Raw genomic sequence first — 14,463 nt, forward strand, 5'->3', positions numbered from 1 at the left:
GAAACTGAAGTCAGAAGCTTAAATAACTGAGTTCATATAGAGCTAGAGCGTGGTAAAGCCAAGGTTTGAACCTAGGTCTGACTCACTAACCTCGTCGTCATGACGGGGTTCATAGTTTTTGACAGCGAGATGCCTCCTCTGTAAGAAACACCTGAGCAGAACAATCACACAGGTGCAGAGGGAACAAATGCTTCCTGCTCTTGCTTTCCAATGCTTGAGAGCATCAGAGGCCTCCAAAGTACTCCTTTACAGTCTGTCAGCCAGTTCAAAAGAGCACAGCCCACTAAACCAGCTTGCAGAGGTAAGGTAGGAAGCCAGGACAAATGGCCCTACCTCCCTCCAACTGACAGGAAAAGAGCTGAATACTTGAATTCTACCAATTTGCCAACCTCTGCTCTGCAGTCTTCAGTCTTTCCAGCTTTAGAGAAAAGCTATAGGACATCACTGAAAGCAACAGAATATTAAGTGCCTAATTCTCAACCTTTCCTTTGGGAAAGAAAGTACTTTGAAATAATGGATGAAAATTATAAAATCAGTTTTCATGTTTCTCATATTTTTAAGTTCTGTTTCTCTAAAATATGAAAAGCTCAGAGTCAGAGTATGCCTCTGTGTTCCCTAATATAATTCACATTAAATTTCATTGGAAGAGGAACTTAACCCGTCCTCACCAGCCAATATTCTATCATTACACTACACTTGTCCTTAAAACAACTGATGATGATGTCTTTGAAGCAAATAGATAAGACACAACTTTTATATTCAAACAGAGCAAGCAATTTTAGGTTATGTTTATCACAGATTACATGGTTGCTTATAGTTTTACACATAGCTATCACTTTTATTTTTGTCTATAGTTAAAAACAGGGCTTGATCTGAGTGACTCGTTGTCTCAGAACAACTATGTTTAGCTCTGCTGTACTCTCTGCAAACAAAAATGGAAAATATCTGAATCTAGATATGTTCTAAATGTTGAATTGAAAGTAAATGTTCAGCTAGCCAAAGTTTTGGACAAGTCCTCTGGAGTAGAAATGAAAAAGTAATTTGTGAAGGAGTGACATCATCAAGATGGAAACATAGGTCGTTCCCAACTTCAGTCCCCTTCACAAGAAGACCAACTAACGACTCTCTATAGACAAGACACCATTGTGAAAATCCTAGAACACAGGGGTGAGGCTGAAGGCACGCCCTGTATCACAGAGAATGAGGTAGGACCACATTAGAAAAGTTAAGAGGCGCAGCTACACTCTGACCGCATCACTCCTCCCCCAGGCTGGCTCCCCAGGCCTGCAGCTCCTCCGGGGAAGAGAAAGTCCAGGTGGACTCCCAGCTCCTCCAGCATCATGGGTCATTTCTCAGGATGCCTTCTCAGGTCTTGCCTTATGGGCATCTAAGGGGGACTTGGGGACGTGACTGTGACAGAGAAGGGGGAAGGGATTTATAGCAACAAGTGCTCGGAGTGTGGCCCTGTTCCTACTCCCAGTGGTGCCCAAGCAGAAGTCCCAAGCAGCAGCTCTGCTCATCTGCAGAGCCAAGATGGTGGTCCATTCTGACCAGGGAACTTGGCAGGGCACAGATCTGCCTGATTCAGGACCCCAGACAGTGAGCCCCTGCCAGCCATGGAGCCTGTTCTGCCACTCCAGCTGGACAGGAAAGCTAATTCATAGCCCCGCCCATTGCTGAATACAGCCTCCAGCCCTGCTGACCAGGAGACCTAACCAGAGCTCCTGGGAATCTGTGTAGCCCATCCTGCAACCACAGTGACAGCAGCACTTGAATGGAGAGCCTGGCCCGTGGCCCTGCCCTTCTGCAGAGCCAGGTGGTGGCCTGTCAGGCCAGGGAACTTGGTGCATGATTCTGCCTAATTTGGCCCCCAAATAAGAGACGTGCCAGCCTTAGAGCCTGTCTGGTGGCTCCGCCCAGGCAGGGAAACTAATTCATAGCCCTACCCACTGTTAAATACAGCCTTCAGCATGCCCAACCAGGAAACCTAACCAGGCACATGGGAAACTGTGTAGCCCAGGGTTCCCCAACCCCTGGGCCGCGGACCAGTATCGGTCTGCGGCCTATTAGGAACTGGGCCGCACGGCAGGTGGTGAGCAGCGGGCTAGCGAGTGAAGCTTCATCTGCCACTCCCCTTTGCTCCCCTTTGCTCCCCTTCGCTCCCCTTCGCCCCCCCCCCTCCTTGCATTACCGCCTGAACCATCCCCATCCCCTCCCGCCCCGGTCCTTGGAAAAACTGTCTTCCACAAAACCTGTCCCCAGTGCCAAAAAGGTTGGGGACCGCTGGCATAGCCCATCCTACAGCCCCACTTACAGTGATACCTGAGCAGAGAGCACAACCAGTGGTCCTCACCATTTGCACTGCAAAACCAGCTACTCTGCCTGGCCAGAGAATTTGGCGCACAGTCCTGCCTGATCTGGGTCCTTAAACAATGGGCTGTGCTGGCCGTGGGGTCCATTCTGCTGCCCTGGTCAAGTAGGGAAGCTACCTCATAGCCCCAACTACTGCTAAATATAGTACCGAGTCCTGACCATCCAGGAAGCCTGACCAGAGAACCCAGGCAACCACAGAGCCCCATCCAACAGCCTCACTTGGGCAGAGAACCAAGCCAGCAGTCCTATCCAACTGTTTTCAGCCACAACACATACCCCACAACCTCAGAGCTCAGGCAGTGGCCTTGCCCACAAAGAAGACCCTAATAGCAGGCTCCCCCTACCCAAGGAGTCTGTCAGCTCACATGTCCAGAACCCCAAGCTGAGCTGACTGGTGAAGGACTGTCTCTGCCAAGGCACACCTGTAAAGTCTAGAAGAAGAGACTGTTTACTCAAATGTGCAGATACCAATGTAAGAAATCAAGGATCAGAAAAAATCAGGTAAACATAACACCACCAATGGAAACTAATAAAATGCCAATAACTGACCCTAAAGAAATGGAAATCTATGAACTTCAAAGAATTCAGAATAATCCTCTTAAAAAGTTTAGTGAACTACAAGAAGACAGATAACTTAACAAAATTCGGGGGAAAAAAAATGCATGAACAAAACGAGATGAACAAAAAAAATAGAAACCATCAAAAATAAACCAAACAGAAGTCCTAGAGCTAAAGAATACAATGACTGAACTGTAAAGTTCAATAGAGAGCTTCAAAATCAGAATTGACCATGCAGAAGAAAGAATCAGTGACAGGGTATTTGAATCTATCCAGTCAGAGGAACAAAAGAAAAAAAGAATGAAAAAGAGTGAAGAAAGCCTATGGAACTTATAGGACACCATCAGAAGAAACAATATCTGCATTATGGGTACCCCAGAAGGAGAAAGAGAAAGGGACAGAAAGTGTATATAAAGCAATAATGGCTGAAAATGAGGAAAGAAATGGACATACAAATCCATGAGGCCCAAAGGGCCCCAAATAGATCGAACCAAATAGTTCCAAAAGTCAAAGACAAAAAGAGAATTTTCAAAGCAACAAGAGAAAGCAACACATTACATACAGGGAATCCCCATAATGGGCAGATTTTTCAAAAGAAACTTTTCAGGCCAGGAGAGAATGGGATAATACATTCAAAATATTGAAAGAAAAAAATCTGTCAACAATACTATACCTGGCAAACCTGTCCTTCAGAAATGAAGGGGAGATAAATAAGTGCCTGAACAAACAAAAGCTGATTGAGTTTATCACCACTAGGCCTGCCTTACAAGAAATGCTAAAGGGAGTTCTTCAAGCAGAAATAAAGTGATGCTAATTTACATGATACAATCAGATGAACACAGGTATAAAAGACTTCCTGGTATTGGTAAATAACTGAAGTTATTTAATTTAACTTTAGTTATTTAATTATTGAAGTTATTTAATTTAACTTTAATTTAATTTATTTAATTAAACTTTAAATTTAATTTAAATTTAGTTTAACTCTTATAACTCTAGTTTAAAAGTTTTAAAATGTATTTAAAAAACCCCATAACTTCAATAGTCCGTTACTGTATACATAATATAAAAAAATATGTAAATTGTAAAGTGATGGGGGAGAAGTAAATTGTAATTTTAGAAATGCTATTGAAGTTAAGTTGTCATCAGCTTAAAATAGGATATTATAAATATAAGATAGTTTATATAAGGCTCATGGTAACCACAGAGGAAAAACCTATTACACAAAAGATCAGGATCAAATGAAGTATACCAATACAAAAAAAGTCATCAACACAAAAGAAGACAGCAGAATAAGAAGCAAGGAACAACAGAGCTACAAAACAGTCAGCAAAACAAGTAAGAAAATGGCAATAGTAGTAAATCTTTATCCATCAATAATTACTTTAAGCATAATGGATAAAATTCTCCAATCAAAGACACAAAATTGGATGAATAACTTAAAAACAATATCAAACAATATACTGCCTACAGGAGACTCACTTTAGCTTCAAAGACACAGACTGAGACTGAAAGGATGGAGAAAGATATTTCAAGCAAATGATAACAAAGAAAAAACAAAGGTAGCTATACTCATATCAGACAAAATAGACATTAAGCTAAAAATGACAGAAAGAGAAAGAACTTCACTATATAACAATAAAGGGGTCAATCCATCAAAAAGATACACCAAATGTAAATATTTATGCACCCATCCAACATCAGAGCACCTAACTATATAAAGCAAACATTAACAGAATTATAAGGAGAAATAAACAAATAAACAACAACAAACAGTTGGGGACTTTAATACCCCACGTTCAATAACCGATAGATCATTCAGACAGAAAATCAATAAGGAAACAATGGATTTGAACAACACTGTTGACTCAGTTGTAACAGACATATACAGAATACTTTGTCTGACAACAGCAGGATACACATTCTTCTCAAATGCACACAGAACATTTTCTAGCATAGATCATGCATTAGGCCACAAAACAAGTCTTAGCAAATTAACCAAGACTGAAATCATACCTAATATCTCCTCTGACCACAATGGTATGAAACTAGAGATTGGTAAAAGGAGTAAAACTGGATAACTCATGAATACATGGAAATTAAACAGTACTATCCTGAACAACCAGTAGATCTAAGATGAAATTAAATGAGAAATTAAAAAGTATCTTGAGACAAATGAAAATGGTAACAAAACATACAAACTTATGGTATGCAGCAAAAGCAGGTCCCAGAGGGAAGTTCATATCTATAAATGCGGGCCTCAAGAAATAGAAAGATCTCAAATAAACAACCGAACTTTTACACCTCAAGGATCTAGAAGATGAAGAACAAACTAAGCCCAAAGTTGGCCAAAAAAGGAAATAAGGTTTAGAGTATAAATAAATAGAGACCAGGAAAGAAATAGAGAAAACTTAATAAAACTGAGGGATGGCTCTTTGAAAAGATAAACAAAACAGACAAATCTTTATTGAGACTAACCAAGGGGAAGAGAGAGATCCCAAATTAACAAAATTTTAAATGAAAAAGGGGACATTACAACTGATAATATAGAAATACGAAGGTTCATAAGAGTCTTCAGTGACCAACTATACACCAACACATAGAAAAAGTGGATAAATTACTAGAAACATAGAACCTATCATGACTGAATTAGGAAGAACTAGAAAATCTGAACAGACCAATTACTAGTAGGGTATTGAATTGGTAATCAAAAATCTCCCAAAAAAAGAAAAGTCCAGGACCAGATGTCTTCACTGGTAAATTTTACCAAACATTTAAAGAAGAATTAACAGCAATCCTTCTCAAAATAACCAGAAATACTGAAGAGGAGAGAACACTTCCAAACTCATTTTACAAGGCTAGTATTACCCTGATATCAAAGCCAAATAAGGACATTACAAGAAAAGAAAACCACAGGCCAATATCCCTGATGAATAGAGATGCAAAAATTCTCAACAAAACAGCAAACCAAATTCAGCAGCACATTAAAAGGATCATACACCATGACCAAGTAGGATTCATCCCTGGGATGCAAGGATGCTTCAATATATGCAAATCAATAAATGTGATCTATTACATTAATAGAATGAAAGATAAAAATCATATGATCATCTCAGTAGATGCAGAAAAAGCACTTGACATAATTTAACATCTGTTCATGATAAAAACTCTCAACAAACTAGCTATAGAAAGGGAATGCACCTCAATACAGTAAAGTAAGGCCATATGTATCAAGCCCACAGCTAACATCGTACTCAATGGTGAAAGACTGAAGGCTTTTCCAACAGGACAAGGATGCCCACTCTCACCACTTCTATTCAACATGGCACCGGAAGTCCAAGCCAGAGAAATCAGGCAAGAAAAAGAAAGAAAAGGCTTCCAAATTGGAAAGGAAGACCCCAAATTATCTCTGTTTCTAGATGACATGATTTTATGTATAGAAAAGCCTAAACACTCAACCAAAAAAACAAACAAACAAACAAAACTGTTAGATCAATGAATTCAGTAAAGTTGCAGGATACAAAATTCAACATACAAAAATCAAAAGTATTTCTATACACTAAGAATGAATTATCTGAGAAATAATCTCATTTACAATATCATCGAGAACAATAAAATACTTAGAAATAAATTTAACCAAGGAGATGAAAGATCTCTACACTGAAAACTATAATATATTGATGAAAGAAATTAAAGATTAAAATAAATGGAAAGATATTCCAGGCTCATGGATTGGAAGAATTAATATTGTTAAAATATCTATACCACCCAAAGCCACCTATAGATTCATTGCAGTCCCCATCAAGATTCCAATGGCATTTTTTACAGAAGAAAGAGAAATCCTAAAATTCATATGAAACTACAAAAGACCCTGAATAGCCAAAGCAATCCTGAGAAAGAACAACAAAGCTGGGGGTATCACACTTCCTGAATTCAAACTATATTATAAGGATATAATAATAAAAGCATTATGGTACTGGCATAAAAACAGACACATAAACCAATGCAGCAGAATTGAGAACCAACACATATACAGTGAGCTAACATGAAAAGAGAGCCAAGAATACTCGATGGAGAAAAGACAGTCTTTTTAATAAATGGTGCTGGGAAATTGGATAGTCACATGTAAAAGAGTAAAACTAGATCCCTATTTTACATCACTCCCAAAAATTAACTCAAAATGGATTAAGAAATTAAACATAAGACCTAAAACCATAAAACTCCTGGAAGAAAACACAGGAATAAAGCTTCTTGACATGGGTCTTGGGAAAAGACCAAAGCACAAAAGACTAAAGCACAGGCAACAAAATAAAAAATAAACAAGTAGGACTACGCCAAACTAAAAAGCTTCTGCACAGCAAAAGAAACAATAACAAAATGAAAAGACAACCTAAGCAATGGGATAAGATATTTGCAAATCATATCTGAGAAGGGGTTAATATTCAAAATATACAAAGAACTCACACAACTCAAAAGAAAAAAAATAAGTTAAAAATGGCCAAAGGATCTGAATAGACATTTTTCCAAGAAGACATACAGATGGCCAATAGGTACATGAAAAGGGTAGTTAACATCACTAGTCAGGGAAATCAAATCAAAACCACAGTAAGTTATCACCTCATACCTATTAGATTGGCTGTCATCAAAAAGACAAGAGAGAACAAGTTCTGGAGAGGATATGGAGAGACGGGAACCTTTGTGCACTGTTGGTGGGAATGTAAATTGGTACAGCCACTATGGAAAACAGTATGGAGGTTTCTCAAAAAAATTAAACACAAAACTACCATATTACCAGCAATCCCACTTCTGGGTATATATCCAAAGGAAACAAAATCACTATGTCAAAAAGATAACTGCACTCCCATGTTCACGTTCATTACAGCATTACTTACAACAGCCAAGACATGGAAACAACCTAAGTTTCCATCGACAGATGAATAGATAAAGATGTGATGTATATACAGTGGAACACTGTTCAGCCATAAAAAGGAAACCCTGCCATTTGCAACAATATGAATGGACCTTGAGGGCATTATGCTAAATGAAATAAGTCAGAGAAAGACACGTACTGTACCATCTCACTTATATGTGGTAGCTAAAAAACTCAAATTCATAGAAAAAAAGGTCAGATTTGTGGTTACCAGAGGCAGAGGGTGGAGAGAATGAGGTGAAGGTGGTCAAAAGATATCGACTTACAGTTATAAGATAAATAAGTACTGGCTATGTAATGTGCAACATAACGAGTATCATTGCCAAGGCTGTATTGTATATTTGAAAGTTGGTAAGAGAGTAGACACTAAAGTTCTCACAAGGAAAAAAAAATGTAATTATATAAGGTGATGGATGTTATTTTGGTAGTCATTTCACAATATATACATGTGTCAAGTCATTTTGCTATACACCTTAAATTTATACAGTGTTATTATATGTCAATTATCTCTCAATAAAACTGGAAGAAAAAATAATAAAAGGAAGTAATTTGTTTTATTGCTATCTGCAGGAAGTTATCTCTGCCAGTCTTATGTATTTTATTTCATGATTGACCCTCAAACATTTGGGGAGAGGGGAGTATTAATTCCAAATATTTTCTTAGAAAGAGATTTTCTTCTAAGGGAGACTTTTGAAAGTTTTGTCCAAAAGCATGATTCTTTGGAGAAAACATACTCCAAAATAATTGTAGTGACATAGTCAATTGAATTTCATGATTTTGTGTTTCAGCTTATTCATCTTAGTTTTCTATCAATCATTTTCATTCTACTTTCCATAAAGTTGGAGATAATCAAATGAATTTCATTGTAACCTTTAATTAATTGTAACTATTATTATGGACTGAGTATTTGAGTCCCCCAAAATTCACATATTGAAGCCATAACCCCCAATGTGATGGTATTTGGAGGAGGGGCCTTTGGGAGATAATTAGGGTTCGATTAGGTCATGAGGGTAGTGCCCTTATAAAAAGAGGAAGAGGCAGGAGATCTCTCCACCATATGAGGATACAGCAAGAAGGCAGCTGTCTGAAAACCAGCCAGGAAGACAGATCTTACCAGAACTCAACCATGTTGGCACCCTGATCTAGGACTTCCCAAGCTCCTGAACTGTGAGCGATAATGTCTGCTGTTTAAGCAACCCAGCCTACGGCATTGTGTTATAGCAGCCCAAAGCCAACTAAGAAATGTTTAGTAACTGGTTCTTTCAACATTACAAAATAAAAAGAAAACATGATTTATAAGACTGGATAATAATGGCATTAACTCAAATATTTCATGCAAAGTAAAAACTGTACCTTCTCATACCCTAATAAAGCTATTTCACTTCTTTTCCCATTTAAGAATTAATTAGGATGCAACAATGTCTTAGAAAAGCCAATATATATAATATAGTTGTCTACCTAGGATAATCCAAAATCCATAGTCTGCCTTCAGAAAATCAGAAAGGAATTTATGTGCAACTACAAACTAGAGAAATAATTTTGCACTCATGTCCTTTGAGCCCAGGTAAAAAATAGGATTTTAACTTAATTAGTTGCCAGAATCTTAAACGCATTGTTTCATGTTCAGGTGGGTTGTGTGTACCTTGTGCTTCACCGGGGGGTTTCCACTGTAAAGCTGGTCCACTGAAGCACCCTAAATTGCCTTTCTGAATAAATGGTATGAAATGTGTAAACTGTTCCCCAGCCCTTCCTCAGAGAGCTGTTGGGAACCCTGGGCCTGGGATGGATGTCAGTAGGGATCTGGTGTGCACCCGGATTCCAGGCACGGTCACCCTTCAGGAGAGCAAGGCTTCTTTCCTTGACAGACTCACTGTCTATGTAATAGTGTCTGGATTTGTAAATTTATGTGCTTATCATAAATATCATTCAGAAACATCATCTCAGAAAAGCTCCAGATTACTGAGAGGCGAAAGCTTCTTGCACGGAGTTACCTGTTAGGGCAATATTCACACGAGGTTCACTCTGTATTCCTGTAGTTTTACTTTATAACTTCATGTTTGCATTAGTAAACGTGTTGACAGTTTACTAATCACGTTAGTAATTAGTAAAGAGTTTGAGTTTTAATAAGTAAACTGTGAGAATTACTGATGTTATATTATCCTATAATACTATTTCTGAATTTTTAAATTGCCTTTTCAAGATTTCCTCAGAAAGATAACAGGCTCCCTCTAGTGGGAAGTGACCATTATAATTGAATTATTTATTCCAAAGCTGTGTAACTTCATAGTTGGGCACTTTGTTTGAAGGAAAAGGGGCCTTTTCTGACTCTGACATTTGTTTATTTCTCTCCATAACATTTGTTTACTTTTCTAATTTCTTAGCAAAGAAATCAGTACTGATTATCAAGGAATGTTTGTAGGACAGTCATGGTTTCAAGTCATGTTGATAACGTGAACTGCTCTTTTATAAGCAAAGAGAAGTGAGGTTACCAATGGGTGCCCAGGCATTAACTTCAACGAACTTGTTAGGAAATATAATATATATATATATATAAATGTAATTTATATGTAATTATGTAATTTATAAATTTATAATTTATGTAATTTATAAATATATAAATTCTAATAATATAACTTAACTCCAAAGCCTTTATTTTCATAATTAAGTAATTTAAAGGATTATCTCATCTTGTGCCCTCATTATATGCTGAGTTTAAGTGGCTTGCTCAAGATTACACATTTGGAAGTCTGCTTTTTGACCTCCGAGTTCTGATTAATTTTACAGAAAGCAACCCTTGTTCACTTTGGCTTTTCTTTATGAGAAAACAATGACCAAAATCCCATGCTTCTTTTGAAAGTAATTAGCTTTCTGCCCCATATCATTTATAATTGAAACTAAAACTGCATTTTTATAGAGCTTAGTCAAATATAAAAATGTTAATTTTGAATCATCAAGAAAAATTAAAATTGCACCCAGGCAAGGAAGTAACCTATTACAGAAATGGGTTTTGGTTTTACAATTGGTAAAGAAAAAACAAAATTTAATGAAATTTAGTATTCAGAGTGACATATATCCCAAACTGGTAAATAACCAATAACCAACTCCAGAAAGATTGGTTATAACAAGTTATAGAAACTTTCAGGTTTAGAATCTCATATCATACATTTCACCTATCCCACATTTAAAAAAATTTTTTTGTTGTGGTAAAAGTCACATAATATAAAACATACTGTTTTAACCATATTTAACTGTACAGTTCAGTGGCTCTAAGTACATTCATACTGTTGTGCAACTCTCACCATCATCCATCTACTGAATTTTTCTCCTAAACTGAAACTCTGCCCCCATTAAACACTAACTCCCCATTCCCCCCCGGAGATTGGGATTGACATATGTACACTCCTAGGTATGAAGCAGATGGCTGGTGGGGACCTAACTGTATAAGCACAGGGGAAAAAAAAGGTACAATCTGTTTGCAGGGCCGGTATTAAGTTAACCTGTCCCGCATTTTACAGATCATCTGTCAAAGTGTGTGCTTAATTGCTTTTTGGTAACTCTTGGCAAAGCTATTCTCCCCTGGAGGGAGCTTGGCTCTCACCAAACTTTTGTTTTCTTATTTTCTTACAGCAAATCATAGGATTAGTTTTGGAACACTGGTCAGCACTTCCAATACCTACGATGGATCTGGTGTTGTGACTGTGGAAACAGACCGTCCCCTCCTCTGGACCATGGCCATCAAAAACACCCATGACTGACCTCCGCAGCCGTGCCTCTGACCTCATTTGCCAACACCTTCATGCTCCACAAGAACAGTTCACCTGGTTGGCAGGAATCTAAACCTGTCCCTGAGAAGCCCACTAGTTTTAAATATGTTAATGTTTAGATCATCCAGGTAACATTATGAATGACAGATCTCAATTTTACAGTGAGGGGGGGGAAATCATTATTTCTTAAGCAAGTAAATTACATTCAGTTGGAAAACTAATGTGGATTATTCCACTCTAAAATTCAGGACTGATCATTCTTACGTTATTAATCATTCCATGTATCCTAGGAAACTGTTTTTAAGTTTGAAGCTGAGAAGGCTCTGTTGAGGCTCCGTGGTGTCCCGCACATAAACCTACTCCTGTTCATCCTTAATTGCTTAACACCAAAGGCTACTTCTGTCTAATAGTATTAGCTCTCTCTGTATTATATGTATTCCCTTTCACTGAAAAAATAATTCCTTCTAGCTTGGGATGCTAGAACTGCACCATTTTATTCTGGCCTTAACAGGTTTTGGTATTATCTTTTCATAATAAATTAAAAAATCATTGGCCTGATTATTAAAATTTAAAACAGGTAGAACCTGCCCAGCAGCTTTACATAGCGCAAACCGGGTGTTGCTCTAAGGAAAGGGACCAGCAGCTCTCTTCTTTCTGGTGCTACAACAGAGTGGCGGTTGCGTTGTAAGTGGAGAGTGAACGTGGGATCAGGTGAAGTAGCATGCAGCTGTGCACAGTCAGTCTTTAGAGAGAATTGTTCATAATTTACGCAAATATATGTGACATTGAATCCAGATGTCAAATAAAAATATTTAGTTATCCATGTGCCTGTGGTCAGTTTTTAAGAAAACCATCCATTTTCTCACCTGTATTTTATAATGACCAGTCTTTCCTAATCAGTGTTTCTGTACAAAAAAAAAAATTTGCTCAGAAGATGATTAGTAGGTATAGTTCTTCACGCCTCTGATCTTGGAGAGCAGCCTAGCGTTGTTAACACTTGCTCTAACCTCCACGGAAGTTACTTTCTAGAGCACATGCGCCACATGTTTACACTTAACCTCTCTGGACCCGTTGCCCCATCTATAAAATAGGGATTATAGGTAGCACCTGTTTACCTTGTCGGACTTAGAAAGGAAGGACAAGTAGATTGCTTTCAAAGATTGTTACATGCTGGAGAAAAAAGAGCCAACAGAGGGAAGGCACTTCCGTGGTAGAGAAAGTGAAGAAAACTGGCGGAGGAAGAACCCTGGGGAAGAGTAAGAGAAGGGCTCAGAGCACAGGTGAGAGCCGCACATCGTACAGTCAGTACTACAGTGGAAGGCCCAGTTCTAGGCCCTTCTGCCTCTTAGCACAAATGCAGAGCCCAGAGCTTCTGTCCCTCTACTGTCTCCTCCCACCCACAGCAGAGACAACTGTAAAGAAGGCAGGGGCTAGAGACAAACTTACGTCACCAAAGGGGAAGGGGTGGGGGAGGGATAAATTGGGAATTTGGGGTTAACAGATGCACACTACTACATATAAAATAGGTAACCAACAAGGACCCACTGCATAGCACAGGGAACTATATTCAACATCTTGTAATAACCTGTAATGCAAAAGAGTCTGGAAAAGAACAGATATATATATAAAATTGGATCACTTTGCTGTACCCTGAAACACTGTAAATAAACTATACTTCAATTTAAATAAAATAAATTTTTAAAAAAATAGTTAGAAGAAAGCTCAGTCAAGCACTAGCTCCTTTGCTGGCTCATTTAACTCAGCACCTCCAACAGGAAAATATAACATAAGACCTCCAGGCCACCGCCTGAGACAGTGCCTGCACCAAAAGAAGCCAGAAAGAGGGAGGAGCAGTGGAAAAGGGCCCTCCCAGTACCTGTTACTGAGTTCTGGTTCACGTACAGTTTCAGGCTCAGCTGTTATCTGTTCATCACTAAAAATGTATTCACAACATACGGAATCTGAAAATATGTCCACTGTTTTAAGATTTTACTGCAAAAGAGTCATGCCCTATGTACCCTGAAAATTTTACCAGCGTTAATAAGCGGATACTTGACAAGAAGAATATAGTTTGCTGAAGTTGAGGGGGAACAAAAGCACTGAGATTCATCCCAGACCACCCACTGGAGGCCCGTGGAAGGCCTTCCCCTCAAGTACAGGGCTCCTCCCAATCCTGCCAGGCTACTGAAGAACTAGGTATTTGACCCCTTTCTATCCCTTAAAACTACCTAAGTGCAATTTTCCTCTTTTTGTGCTTCCTCACCACATCATTTAAACAAGGATCCACTTACTTTTATACTGACACGAGAAGTCTGACGATGGACCTCAGGGGCCCCCAGTGAACTTTCTGAGCCTCCCCAGGCAGCCCCTCTTGCTGCCCCCGTGTTCCGTCTGGATCCTGACCTCCCACTTGCAGTCAGAAGAGAAACTGGAAGCTGGGCTCTGCTGGGAAAGTGGCCTGTGCTCCTTGGCCCTTTTGACCTCCGTCTGTTTCTCCTCTTCATGGGTCGGATTTATAGCTTTTATGAATCTAGTGATGGTCACCCCAAAATGGCATCTGGCTGCCTAAGTCACTGAGTAGTGAAAATAAGCTATGATCACTCTTCAGGCAGCTGGGAAATGGCTACAGCTATGGAAACCCTGGCCAGAGTCACAAGTGACTATGAAATGTAGTAAGTTTTGTGTGCTGTCCAAGGAATTGGAGGTGGCCCACACTCCCAGACACAGGTCGGGCAGAATAATACATCTTCATTCCTTAATTTTTGCTAAGCAGACGTAGAGCAGTTTTCACCTGGGATGGGACCTAGGGCCGTTTCACTAGTTCCAGGGGTCGGTCAGAGC

At 38.9% G+C, this 14,463-nt stretch overlaps 1 protein-coding gene across 2 annotated transcripts in view; it reads left to right on the forward strand.

Moving 5' to 3' along the window:
* The window catches only part of TPK1 (thiamin pyrophosphokinase 1), a 357,348-nt gene extending 344,907 nt beyond the window's left edge, over positions 1-12,441 (forward strand). For both annotated transcript variants that reach the window (XM_036864409.1, XM_036864408.1), the window contains one exon: positions 11,486-12,441. In XM_036864409.1, the coding sequence (XP_036720304.1) occupies positions 11,486-11,613 (128 nt within the window). In that variant the 3' untranslated portion in view covers positions 11,614-12,441. The remainder of the gene's footprint in view (positions 1-11,485) is intronic.
* Positions 12,442-14,463: the final 2,022 nt, after the last annotated feature.

The sequence above is a fragment of the Balaenoptera musculus genome, chromosome 9 (genome assembly GCF_009873245.2).
Source record: "Balaenoptera musculus isolate JJ_BM4_2016_0621 chromosome 9, mBalMus1.pri.v3, whole genome shotgun sequence".
Taxonomy (NCBI): domain Eukaryota; kingdom Metazoa; phylum Chordata; class Mammalia; order Artiodactyla; family Balaenopteridae; genus Balaenoptera; species Balaenoptera musculus.